The sequence below is a fragment of the Phodopus roborovskii genome, unplaced genomic scaffold (genome assembly GCF_943737965.1).
Source record: "Phodopus roborovskii unplaced genomic scaffold, PHOROB, whole genome shotgun sequence".
NCBI classification, from domain to species: domain Eukaryota; kingdom Metazoa; phylum Chordata; class Mammalia; order Rodentia; family Cricetidae; genus Phodopus; species Phodopus roborovskii.
In genome coordinates, this window is record NW_026125577.1 from 1,950,509 (window position 1) to 1,964,853 (window position 14,345).

General features: G+C 37.1%; 1 protein-coding gene across 1 annotated transcript in view; it reads left to right on the plus strand.

Moving 5' to 3' along the window:
- The window catches only part of Heatr5b (HEAT repeat containing 5B), an 87,182-nt gene extending 73,512 nt beyond the window's left edge, over positions 1–13,670 (plus strand). Inside the window, exons 29-36 of the mRNA XM_051177895.1 lie at positions 53–307; positions 1,529–1,656; positions 3,003–3,147; positions 3,850–4,116; positions 5,691–5,915; positions 9,133–9,284; positions 10,532–10,745; positions 12,805–13,670. Of these exons, the coding sequence (XP_051033852.1) occupies positions 53–307; positions 1,529–1,656; positions 3,003–3,147; positions 3,850–4,116; positions 5,691–5,915; positions 9,133–9,284; positions 10,532–10,745; positions 12,805–13,109 (1,691 nt within the window). The 3' untranslated portion in view covers positions 13,110–13,670. The remainder of the gene's footprint in view (positions 1–52; positions 308–1,528; positions 1,657–3,002; positions 3,148–3,849; positions 4,117–5,690; positions 5,916–9,132; positions 9,285–10,531; positions 10,746–12,804) is intronic.
- Positions 13,671–14,345: the final 675 nt, after the last annotated feature.

Consider the following 14,345-nt stretch of genomic DNA (forward strand, 5'->3'; position numbering starts at 1 on the left):
CCAGTGCACACTTTTGAAAACAATGTTTTTACTTAATTTGATTGTTTCACAGGTGGAGCATTTTATACACCCGAGACCATCGATACAGCAAGGCTTCACTACCGGAACTCCTGGGCCCCAATTCTCCATGCAGTGGCACTTTGGTTAAACAGCACAGGATTTACGTGTCCAGAGTCCACAGAAGCAGCAGTGGTGTCTGGTACACAAAAACGCTCCCCAGCTGTGGGTTTAAGCCAGGTGCCGGGAGCAATGGCTAGTGCTAAACCCTTGCCAGAAGTCAACAAAGGCAGAATGCACCTGATCCTAGGTGGGTGTCCCCATGGTGCCAGGACTGCCACCTCAGAGCATTTGTAGCTTTCATTGTAATGCTGTGGAAAAGTTTGTATAGTACAATTCAGAGGAACAATAATAAAAGGACTTTTTCAGCTCTGCTATTTTAATCTAAAAATTATTTAAAACTACTGTAAAAGTTTAGCCATAATGTTCACATTCACTCGCAGAACAGTAAGTTTCAAGGATAAAAAAATGAATTTTTTTTTATTCAATATGTTTTCTTTATGTTGGCATTTAACAGTTATCCAATGAAGAAAAAAATATACTCTGCTTTTAAATCACTTTTTTTTTTTTTTTTTTTTTTTTTTTTTGTTTTTTGAGACAGGGTTTCTCTGTGGCTTTGGAAACTGTCCTAGAACTAGCTCTGTAGACCAGACTGGCCTAGAACTCACAGAGATCCACCTGCCTCTGCCTCCTGAGTGTAGGGACTAAAGGCGTTTGCCACCACCGCCCAGCTTTTAAATAATTTTTAATTTAGAAGTGTTAATATTTAAGTATTATATATTCTGAAGAAACTTCTGTGATCTCATATTTTCTGGAAGAGACAAGGAAGACAGCTAATAAGGTGGAATTATGGAATTTGTATGTAGATCTCACAACTGAAAATACGAGACACTTCCAAAGCACTTGTTTTAACAAGTCTTGCATGTAGTTTGACATTTAAAAAAACCTTCTGTGGAGCCTGGAGAGATGGCTCAGTGGTTAAGAGCACTTACTGCTCTCCCAGGGGACCTGAGCTCACCCCCAGAACCCACATTGTATACCTTCCCAACTGTATAACTCCAGCTTCATTGGATCTCACCTGCAGGTGTGTGCACTCATGTGAATAAATCCACACGCAGATACACAGAATTAAATCTTTAAAAAAAGTACATATATAAAATTGTTGGGCAACTCTAATCAAAGTAGTAAAATAATAAATTTATTCTCAATGTACTACACTTTTTTAATTCTAGAAATTGAAATGTATTTTCATAATCAGTCTAGTGACAGGCTGCGCATAACTAATTTGAATAGTAAACTAATTGAGGACTACAACCCTTTGTTCTGTTTGTCTGCTTAGCCTAGAGAACATTTTTAACTCTCTAGTATTAATAAATATATAGTAATCTGAGAAAAATAGAGAATAATATAGCATCAAAGCAACACAAGTGTTTTATGTTAAAAATCCGTGCTTTTACTTTGTGCATTCTAGGTGTGAGTATACAGTTTCTTTGTTCCCCTCGGCCTGAGGAGCCCATTGAACATGTTACAGCATGCCTGCAGGCCTTACACACCTTACTGGGTTCTCCTTATGCAAGAGTCCACATTGCAGAAGATCAGGTACAGTGTATTTCTATAATGTGTAATTGTGTGCTTTTTAGTAATCATATCTACTCTGAAGTAAATTTCTCATGTTGGAAGTAAACATTGTATGTTGCTAGCAAGATTGTGTAACTAATGCCAGTGAAAAGGGTTTCATCTCTACCGACTCTGGGATGACTAGACCACAGAGCTATGCTATAGCTAGACACCGTGCCTTCTTAACTTTATAGCTGCGGGAATGATGAGGAAGGATGTGGGGACACCAGCAGCATGATGCAAAGGTAAAAAAACAAGTTATCAGAAAGAGAGTAATTGAATCAGAACTTAGAGAGGAATTGCCAAAGAGATGCATTTGCTGCTGAGAAAGAACAGCATACTTACAAAAACTGAGCTTCAGGAGAGAACATGGTAAGTCCAAGGGTACTACAGTCATTTACTGTGGCTGACATAAAACAGATAAAGGTCATCAGATGTAGCTGGGCAATGCTGTAAAGGCCAAATTATGAAGATCTCTTTATGACATGCAAAGGAATTTGAATTCTATCCTGAAATTAAACAGAAATGATTAAAATGTTTAAGTAGAAGAATGATTAATTTTGTTTGAAAGGGTCATGAAAGGCAAAGAACATTTGCATAAATAGATGATAGACAGTTGAGGTCAGAGGAGACCTTTGGGGACTTTAAATAAGAAAGTCTAGAACATTCAGTTACACTGAGGAGGGTGGCCAGTGTGGTCTTTTACCAATTCCTGGAAGAGAAAGACATAGGAGAAAAAAATGGAACAGCCTTGAATTTTTTTTTTCTTTGTACTTCCGGGGATTGTGTCCAGAGTCTCATGCTTGCCGAGCAAGCACTTTAAGAACTGGGTAGCACCCTGAATGTAGACCTTATGTATTTTAAGAGAAGAAGGGACAAAAGTTTGGCTGAATTACATTTTTCCTGTTTTAATTTGAGGCAAACTTGTTGTATCAGTTAGATGTGGAGAACTGTAGAGGTTTAAGATCCAAGTGTGTAATAGTTCTGAGGTGAGTAAACATACCAGTTACTTAGCCTAGGATGGCAGTTACAAGCTACTGTGACAGTGACTAGCAATACCAATGGCTCAGGTTTTTTATTCCAGTAGAGAATAATAATATCTGAATATTAGACATTTAAATACTAGCTATTTGTTGCTTGAAAATCTTAAAAGATAATGTGTGATCTCTGGATTTTATTATTATAATATTCTCTTTTGTTATATAGTCCTATATATTAAATATTAGCTATAAAAGTAACTTCGCAATCTATTTTCTCAGATTTCAATAATATACATCTATCCTTTGAAATGGAAATTACCTAAATGTATTTGTGTTAATTTATAATAGCTAATTGGTGTTGAGCTGCTAAGTGTTCTGCACCGCCTGCTGCTGACCTGGAATCCACCCTCCATCCAGCTGCTGGTTACTGGGGTTGTGCAGCAGATTGTTGGGGCTGCTCAGGATCACTTACAGGAGAAGAGAAGCACCCTGAGTAAGTGCCGGAAGCTGCACTGACTTTGAGCTTCAGGTGGTTTGTATGTCTGTGTACTGCATGTGTTCATGGGGCCCACAGAAGGCAAAAGAACATTGGATCCCTAGAATTGGCGTTACAGATTGTTGTGAGCTGCCATGTGGGTGCTAGGAATTGAACCCAGGTCCTCTAGAAGAGCAGCCAGTGTTGTTAACCATTGAGCCATCTCTCCAGCCCTGTACTTCTAGTTTTATAACAACAGGACCAAGAAGTTTAATAAACCAGGCATAATGAAGCATGCCTGTGATCCCAGGACTGGGAAGGTAGGAGCAACAAGATCAAAAAGTTCTAGATTCTTTCTCTATAGCAAATTCAAAGTCAGCTTGGCCTAGGGACCTGTCTCAAAAACATTAAAATAAAGAAAAAGAAATTGCTAATTCTGGACTTCCTCCATTCAAAGGTGTCAATTTTATATGGCTCAACCTAGCATATTTGTTATTTCTATTATGAAATACAAGCATAATAAAAAATGTAGTCATGATTTTCCAGGTAAAATGGTCTGCCTGTGGCTTTCAAGGAAGGTTTATCTGTCTAGGACATTATACCAAGAAGGGCATATGGCACCATTTACACATTTACTTATAAATCATTTAGAAATAATTTAAATATACTTATTTTATGTATATTTTTTCTGGAAATTTCATCAAATATATCTTTCCTAAGATGAAGAGGATATGGAAAAAGAGCCCTGTGCCACATTAGGAGAAGGAGGTGACAGCGGTGGCCTCATTCCTGGAAAGTCCCTTGTGTTTTCAACCATGGAGCTGTTAATGTTCATTTTAGTACGTCACATGCCACACCTGAGTACTAAGATGTCGGACTCTCCAAGTCACATTGCCACAAAAACTCGCCTGTCAGAAGAAAGTGCTCGTTTGGTGGCAGCCACAGTGGCCATTCTGTCTGATTTGCCGTCCCTTTGCTCACCCGCTGGTACAGTACTGCTCAATATTTGAGAATGTGCTATATAACTGTAATAGTCAAGGATTAGCTTTCTTTACATCTTACCAGTTTCTTTCTTAATCACAGGTGCTAAATGAAAAGCTTTTTAAAGAGTTACTTTGCCTGTAAGAGACTAGGAAAGACTAATGTTTCTAAAACTAGCAACCTAAGGTAGCCTTGCTGTCAGCCGATCAGACAGAGAAGCAGGCTGTAGCTGAGTGCTGAAGAGCTGGTCAGCATGTGTGGGTCCTCCCTTGTCTTAGTTTTGAACCCCAACACCAAAAAACAAATCAAAATGTGAAGATTGGGGGAAGACATGAAGTCAACAGACAGACATGGAAGGAATGACTGCTCCTGTTTTGTAATTTGGTACCATTCATGAGTGTCACTGAAAAAGTAGAGCATGTATAAAGAGTGACAGTAATCCTAAGGAACACTGAAAAGAATTATGGTTAATAAAGATAATAGTTGTCTGTAGATGCTGAAAACTATTTTATAGGATAGACTCAGTTTTAAAGTAAAAATAATACCAGAAAGTATGTGGTACATTTCGGTCCAAGCAAACCTTTCTGGCTGCTACCTGTCAAGTGTGAAAACAATGACTTCTCCATCGTGGCCACTTCATAGGTGCTGCACTGGAGGGCAGTTCCAACTACAGACTCTAGGATGCTTTATTCCACTCTTTTGTTTTGGTCTTGGTTTTTCAAGTCAAGGTTTCTCTGTGTAGCTTTGGAGCCTGTCTGGAACTCTCTCTAGACCATGCTTGCCTCAGATTCACAGAGATCCTCCTGTCTCTGCTTCCCAAATGCTGGGATTAAAGGAGTGTAATACTACCGCCAGCCTTTATTCCACATTTGCTTGCCCAATTCTTTCTTTTCCTGACTCAAGTTATATTAGAGTTAATTTAAGACTCACCAGGCAATTCAAAGCACATGGTTAGTGTTCCTGTTTTTCTGTCCTCATTCCTACTATGAAGGGAAGTATTAAATAGGTTACATTGGAAGTAATAGCAACAAGATTCAGTTGGAACAAAAAAGAAAATACCACTTCTGTTTAAAACAATGTAGCACTTTCTTATGTTACTTTTCAAACTAATTTATAATGATAGTAATACAGTAAATTTTGAATAAAATCAAGAAAGAAGTCAAGCCAGGAATGGTGATGCTTAGGCAGGAGGATTAATTGAACCTAGTAGTGTGGGACCAGCCTGTGAAAATGATGAGGCCTTACCTTAGGGAGAGAAGAGCACAAACAACTGTTTAAAAGTGATTGTGTGAAGCCTGGCATTGGTGGCACACACCTTTAATCCCTGCTGGGATTCAGCACTCAGGAGGCAGAGGCAGGCAGATCTCTGTGAGTTCGAGACCAGCCTGGTCTACAAGAGCTAGTTCCAGGACAGCCTCCAAAGCCACAGAGAAACCATGTCTTCAAAAACAAAAAAAGCAAAACAAAAAGTAATTGTGTGTATGTGAGGTGTGTGTGTGTGTGTGTGTGTGTGTGTTAAAAACAGCTATCATGTGGGAACTGAAGGAGTAACAAAATAACCTGATTTGTTTTTATTTCAGGCTGTATGACAATCCTGCCCACAATTCTGTTCTTAATTGCAAGAATATTGAAAGACACATCAATAAAGTCTGCAGATAATCAGGTTCCTGCTCCCGTCAGCGCAGCTCTGCAGGGGATAAAAAGCATTGTGACACTTTCGATGGCCAAAACAGAGGAAACTCAGAAACAGTGGACATCTTTAATCCGGAGCACACTGGCCTGCATCCTGGAGTATTCACAACCAGGTAGCCTATCAGAGGTCTCCAGATTTTACTTTCTGGATGTCTGTTCCTTGATAGATTATTGCTTGAAGACCCTTGTCAGGAGACTACTATGTAACACTGCATCAACCCAAGATAGGTGTTTTATCCCCCCTTCAGATTTAAAATAGAAATGTTTCTTCCTGCATTGTGGGCTCTAAGAAGTGCTCTTGTTAGTTCTTATATGTGTGTTGGTGGGTTAATAAAAGAGACAGTATATACCCAGAATTGACATGTATTGATGTATGTTTATAACAAGTTTTTTTCCCTTTTCTTTTGATCCCATTCCCTTTGGAATTCTCTCTTTTCTCCCTTCTCTCCCTCTCCGTCTCCCTCTCCTCCTCCTCTTTGCTGCTGTTATTGTTTTTTGAAGCAGCGTCCTGTCATATAGCCCAAGCTAACTTCAAACTCATGATCACCCTGTCTCAGCCTCTTGACTCCATTTGATTACAGAAATATACCACCATGTCTAGCTATGTTTTTCAATAAAAATATCAAAACAGGATCTAGAATGTTAGTACACACCTTCTACCATGTCAGAGGCAGAGTAGGTGGGTCTCTGTGAGTTCAAGGCAGCTAAGTCTTACAGTGAATTCCAGGCCAGCCAAGGCTAAAGAGTGAGACACTGTCTCCACCAAAGAAAAAGTAGTAAAATAGGAGACAAAATACTTATGACTATTCTAACATATCCCTAAATATAACTACAATCTTGATATTGAAATATCCTATAATATCTGTGTATAGGAACAAGTAATTTCTTATATAATGTGTACCAGTTAATAAATGTAGTTATGTGTGTATATGCATGTATTATATTGATCGAGGTAACTGAATAATATGTAATTTGTTTATATTTTTAATTTACATAAGTAAATTTATGTGAGTAAAATCTCATTTCTTTATTCAGTAATTTTTTATAACTGCCTATTCACTCTCTTAACTGACATAACTCACATGTATTTTCTAGTTAGTTATTCTCCTGTTAAAGTATATTTTTTATGATGCCTAATTTTCCCTAATTACAAGCACGACTGTTATGAACTTCCTTAAAGATTCTTAGTATATTTTTATGACACATATTTGGGACTGGAAATCCATATTTTAACACTTAATTTCATGAGATGTCCAATGTGGCTTTGGAGGTGGGGCATAATTCAACAAAACAAGCATTTTTATGTTTGTTTTGATTCAGGGAAAGTACTTATTCATACTTTTTCCCCACTTTTCTTCTGTGCTTAACTTTTCCCTCTTAAGCATCATTTCTTTTTTAAAGAAAATATGAAAGCTCTAAAAACAGAATAATAGGGAAAGATTTGCTACGTTTTTTTAAAAAAAAAAACATTTCCATAGCGAGGCATTGAGGCTAATGTCTATAACCCCAACCCATGGAAGGTGAAGATACAATCACTGTGGCACTCAGGTCCAGCTGGAACTACATACCAAGTTCCAGGCATAAGTCAGTAACGAGGAAATAGAGAAAAGGGCATGGGGATATTTGTATAGTGTTCGTATAGCAAGGGAAGCAGGACTCTGCTCAACACAAGAGAAGTCATATCATAGGCAGTTTCCAGCTTGGAAATCATGTTTATTTTTTAAAAAATTGAGGTCTTCTACTTTAAAATTGTGTGTATATATTTATGCACACACAAGGAAATTCTCAAGAAGCAGTGAATCCCTTTAAAATTGCTGCAATACCTCATTTTTCATTTCTAGAACTTTTGATTTTGAAATAAATTTCAAACTTTACGATTCTCAAGAATAGATGTGTGGCCTCTAGTATGTGCTTGTCCTACATAATTGCCTCCCATGCTCTATGACCCTCTGTAAAATTCACATGTCATTATTGTTACTCATCTTAACTAACTTTGCTAAACCATTTAAGAATATGTTGACGTCTTTGTGATATTTTACTCCTAAATACTTGGTAGATATCCTAAGAACAAGGTCATTCTTTGAATACCCACAGAAGAATTGCTAAATTCAGGAATTTAACTTTAATGCAGTACTGTTGTTGTTCATATACAAATCTCAGAAGTTGTCCTTATTAATTAATAATGATATTTTCTTTGCATCATTGTCATATTGCTTTAGCCTCTTTTAATCTGGGGTATTAACATACCCTTTATCTTTTATGCTGTTCATAGTTTTTCATTTGTTTGTTTATTTTGTTGTTTTTCAAGATACGGTTTCTCTGTGTAGTCCTGGCTGTCTTACAACTTGCTCTGTAGACCAGGCTGGTCTCAAACTCAGGGATTCTTCTGTCTTTGCCCCCAACTCCATTTTCCCATCCTTGAATCCAAGTGCTAGGATTAAAGATATGCACCACCACAAATGTTCATGTTCTTGAAGACTACAGGACATCTATTCTGTAGAATATTACTTAATTCATAATTATCTAATTTTCCCCCAGTTTAGGGTACATTCAATTTATGCCCTTTGGGCAAGAATATCACTTAAGTAACATGTATCTTTCTCAGATAATTATGTAAGACAGTGTATACTAATATTGTCTTGTCCTACATCAAGACTTTCTTGACCAGGTGTGGTGACACACACCTTTAATCCAAGCACTCAGGAGGCAGAGGCAGAGGCAGGTGCATCTCTGTGAGTTCAAGGCCAGCCTGGTCCATATAGTGAGTTCCAGGACAGCCAGCCAAGTCTATGTAGAGAAACATTGTCTCAAAAAAAAAATAAATAAATAAAAAATAAATAAATAAATATATATATATATATATATATATATATATATATATATGAATCTCTTGGTTTTTTGTCTTTGCCACAAAGCTGTGCTTTATAGCCCACATTGGCTTGATGTCACTCTGTAGCCCAGTCTGCCCTCAAATTTGTGCCACTAATCCTGCCTCAGCCTTCCTACATGCTGGGATTGCAGGTGTGCACCACCATGCCAAATCTCAATTTTAATAACTGTGTCAAGATGATGCCTACCATAATTTCATATTATAATGCTGCATTTCTTCTATCATAACCAAGAGGTCTGCAGATGGACCACTTCCTGTCAGGCTTTAACGTAGCTATTGAAAAGTGTACCTGAAGCATTTTTTCCTACTTTAGTTCCACAGTGAGAGTTTGTAATATGTATTTTTTAGGTTGAGGCATACTCTGGGGGAAGTACTGAGAGAATGTTGTTTACATGTGTAATTCCCAAATCTTCCTGCACTGCTTACCTTTTGTTCCGTAGATGATTCCATGCCTGCACCTGATGAAGTAAGCACGCTTACAGCCATTGCACTCTTCCTGTGGTCTGCCAGCAATGAAATAATAGGAGTGCAGTCTCTACAGAATGGCTGCATGAACAGATTTAAAAGTGCTCTGAATTCATGTGACCCATGGGTGAGCTACACACTTCAACAGTCTACTTTGTCAGGACTTTTCCGATTAACTTACTACAATGTGACACATGCAATAAAAACATGTTTGCAGTATGGCTTTATTTTTTAAACCTTGTTTATTTATTACGGTATGCAAGTGTATGGTGTTCATGTGTGTGCAGGTACTTTATGTGACACCACAAGCATTTTTACCTGCAGAACCATCTGCTTAGCCTGTAGTATGGCTTTTAAATTGAAAAACTGTTAACGAACTGTGTGTTTATGCACTAAGGTGACATTTGTAGATACCTCCATATACCAAAATTCTCCAGTGTCTGAAATATTTTATTAACCCTGACCATAATTGTAGAAACTTCATATGGCTTTAGTTTTTCAGTATTTGTTTCAGAGATACCAAGAATGTTAAAGAATAAATTTACATTATTGCATCTTTTAATGCTTCTCAAGCTTGCCACACACCAGGAAAAGATCACCAGTGTAGACTATTCCTGGCCTCCACCTCAAGCTTCCATTAAGTCTTTAGATTTAGGTTCAGAGATCTATATTCTTAAAATGCCCTCCACTCTTTTCTATGTGCAGAGAAATTTGGTAGTTCATTTTCCAACAGAGCACTGAAAAACATACTGTATTTCATGCTTTATCCCAAACATAGATAAGAAATCCCCTCCATTTTTTCCCTTCTTAAAAAATGCCAATACTGTAATAGGCATGGTGATACATGCTTTTAATCCTAACACTCAGGGGTCAGAGGCAAGCCTATCTCTACAAGTTTGAAACTAGCCTGGTCTACAACATAGTGAGTTCCAAGCTAGCTGGAGCTACGTAGTGAGAACTTCCCTAAAATAAACGAAAGGAAAAAAGAGTTACTATATTAATATAAACTGTTCTTTGCAAAGAGTCAAATAGAGTTGATGTATCTAAATAGTGTGTTTTTGTGGCTTTATTTCAGGTCTGTCCTTTGTTAACTTCCCTGACTACATTGCATTAAAATCAGAGAGACAATTATATATTAAAGGAAGGATTGAGAAGAGATCAGAATTCCCAGTTTCTGTTTTTCCATACAGTAGAAATATTTGTTATATAGAGGTGGTAATTTGACAACTCATGTATAAAGAATTTCTTTAATCTCCAGTTTTATTTGATTAGTATTAAGTTCGATTGTTCCTTTTCATGTTGAGGTACAGTGTGATTGTTTACCAAGTAAGATTTGCTGCATGCATTAATTGAGAAAATTTCTCTCTTACACAGGTTCAAGCCAAATGCTATCAACTTCTCCTCTCAGTCTTCCAGCATTCTAATCGTGCCCTTTCAACTCCCTACATCCATTCATTAGCTCCACTGGTGGTTGAAAAGCTAAAGGCCGTGGAAAGAAATAGACCATCCAGCAGTACAGAACTACTGGCAGTGCAGGAAGGAATTAAAGTTCTTGAAACATTGGTTGCTCTTGGAGAAGACCAGAACAGTAAGTGTATTCTTATTAAAAACCACTAGTCCAAACTGAAGACCTGTAAGGAGTAAGGTTTTTCAGCCCACCGCCTGGTCTTGTCCCACCACCGCACCAGCCCCAAATAATACACCGAGACTCTGTATTAGATACAATTCCGTTGGCCAGTTACTTGTTTCTTATCAGCTAGCTCTGTCTTAATTATTAACCCATTTCTATGTATTTCCACGTGGTCTCCTTACCGGGGAGTGTGGCAGGCGTCTGGTCTCCCTGGTCTCTCCATCTTGACTCCTCCTTACTAATTCCTCTTTCCTCCTTGTCTCCTAGTCCCTCCTATCTTGCTTTCCTATTGGCCAACAGTGCTTTATTCATTAACCAGTATGAGAAGTATGAGAAACATATACAGAATGACATCTCCCATCAAAGACCTTTTTTTTTTTTTTTTTATGCATCTTAGTGTTAAACACAGGCTTTGCAACAGTGTGGTCTGAATATATAATGTATCTGCTCAAGTTATTATCATAATGTATTGGGTTTATTTATGTTTATTTTTTATGAGTGAGATATCACAATGAATTACTGAGGGCATTTTAACACATTGATTTTGGTTTTAATTTTCTAGGAGTGTTTTTAAGAACTTGGAACAATACAGATATTTAATAGAATTTTTTAAATAAAATATGAATTACATAAGCCTTATGTTATAACCAAGGAAGTGTAACTACCAGACATCATAAGATACCTCAGGATTTGATACATGATTAATGCAATATACATTTTTTAACCAGAAATGCATACTTTATGCACAAAGCATAAGCTGTGTATACTTAATAGATACATAGTTAAATTTGATTTTTAATTGTAGTGGGAAAGCTAAAATTTTCAACAAATACCTTATGACTGAACATTAAGTCACTCCCAATTTTCAAGTCTCTTCCCTGAGCCAAGGAATAGCTAGCTCAGTGACTGATGGCTCACCTGCATGTACAAGCCCTGGGCTCCATTGCTAAGCACTGGGGTGGGGGTGGGGCTCTCATCTCTGTCTTCATGTTAAACTTAATTCTAAGGTTGGGCATCTGTTGAGGAATAAAAGTCAAGTACAAAGTGAATAAGGTTAAGTTCTATTTATAAAGCCGGTAGTTAGTAAAATAAATAAATACAATAAAGTTACATCATACTTTTTACCCAGGTAACCTATACATTACTTTATGTAGCAGTTTCTTTAAAAAAAATCCTTCCTGTCTCAATTTTGACACTACTTCATTCTATCCCTGCTAAGATTGAGCATATGGCTTTGTGAATGCAAAGCACATGATCTACCACTGAGTTATATCTTCTTTCACACAGTAGCTTTTCAAAATTCTCTACTATCTTGCAATTTACTGGGAAACTTTCGTTAAAAGAGAGTACATTTGTAAAGAGGTGAGAAAAGTTAAATGATAAAACCTGAAGCTTTAGAATCATGTGACTATTTAAAATTTTTTAAAAAATCATGTGACTATTTAAAATTTTTTTTTAAAAATCTAAAAGATTTTGCTATTAAATTAATATCGCTCATTCATTAATTCATTGTTCATTTGTTAGTACCCTCCTTGTATATGTAGTCCAGTTTATTTACAATCAATTTTTACCATTTTTACCTCTGAAAATCAAACCTCATGCTAGGCAAGCAATCTTACCATCAAGCCCTGCCCCCCACTCCACCTTTACTTTTGTATAACATTTAGTCTTAAATTTTAAGTTAAAAAAATCTGATTGCTTATTCTGTCTCTTAAAAGTGTTGTAAAACATGTATAATGCAAATAAAACCAGGTTTATTATTGGCATATCTTACTAATACTGCAAATTGGTCTGATTTGAGAATGGAAATTATAGCCCTTTAGTAGTACCAATGTTTTATGCCTTTATTTGTTGAAAGAGGACATGGATTCAGGGACATGGATGGGGCTTGGCAGGCTATTGAACTGTAATTGCACAGGTAACATACATTATATGTTATGTGAGACATTGTTTCTATTGACAATGTCAAGCTGCATTCTCTCCAGTTAGTCCAATCTTTGCTGCCCTCTTATTACAGGAGTCCAGTTGCTGGCTCTTTTAGTGCCTACTTTGATCTCTTACCTGCTGGATGACAATTCTTTTGCCTCAGCAAGTTCTGTCTCCAAAGATCTTCATGAGTTTGCACTCCAGAACTTAATGCACATTGGACCTCTGTACCCACATGCTTTCAAGACAGTAATGGGGGCTGCTCCAGAACTGAAAGTGCGGCTGGAAACTGCTGTGCGAGCAAGCCAGGCCAGCAAAGCCAAAGCAGCTGCCAGGCAGCCAGCCCCTGCCACACACTCTGCACCAACAATTAAGCTAAAAACAAGCTTTTTTTAGTTGTTATTCCATTCTTTTCTTTTTGTATGTATATTTTGTTTAGTTAGTGACAAGACCTGCATCATTTCAGACTGTGGATTGTTTTATTTGTGTATTAGGATTATAATGCTTTGAAGTTGCTTAAGTGAAAAAGTGTTCATATCTCTTACTGATGTTTAAAGATCATGTGGTAAATATATTTCTGTTTTTATCCTAATGATATATTTCTTTGGTTGTCTTTTTTGTTGTTACTGTTTTTGGTTTTTGGGGTTTTTTACTGGTGATTGGAACCAGAGCTTTGCCCATTCTAAGCATGCACTATACTGTGACATATACCCCTAGACCTTAATTAACTTATTTTTGTAAACATCAAGTCATGGTCTTTAAATGCTGAGAACATAATTACATCGAGTAGTTGGGCAGCCTTTGGCTATTATCAGGAAAATAAAATGAGTCAGATTTTTGTCATGAAAAGTTAATTGAAAAGCAAGCAGGTTATAAAATTTGATGTAACTCAAAAAACAGAAAAGAAATCTTTGTTTTATGGCAAATATAGTATGAATAAAATCACATTTTCTAACATTTCATCAAATATCCTTATCTTTGATGGGCCTTTACATTCTCATTAAAGGTCTAAATTATGCTTTGTGTACATCTCTGTTGTTAATTGAAAAGTGTTTTGAATGTGACATGCTATTTTTATTTGTTTATTTTTGTTATTCTACTTATTTTTAAATGGCTAAAATGTGTCCTGCTTTATGCTTTGTAATTGTAGAGCCTCGGGTTCTTGCAGAGCCTCAGGTTCTGACTGTGGTAGTTTCATTCATCAAATATTTATTGGGGTCTGCTGCAGATAAAGCATCAAGCTCAGTGCCTGAGGGCTCATGGAGAGAATTATAGGTTATTAGGTGTGCCTCTCATGCAATGGAAATTTACCATGCAAAACAGGTACTAACTGGTTATGTGAATGCTTGTCACAAAGGTCAGCAAATTTTAATCACCAGTTTTGCCAGAAAATGTAGTTTAGCAAAGGAGTGACTTTTCTAAACATTTGAAACACATGATGCTATTTGAAATATGCTACCCGCTGTTTAATCTCTTATACTTATTTCTCGTGTCATGTCATTTCAGTGATTGAAAGTGTCTAGTTCGGGCTGAGGATGTATTCAGTGGTGGATAACTTCCCTAGCCTGAGCAAAGCCCTGGACTCAGCCCCCACTACCTGGAAACTAAAGTACAGGCTAGTGGCATTTAGTA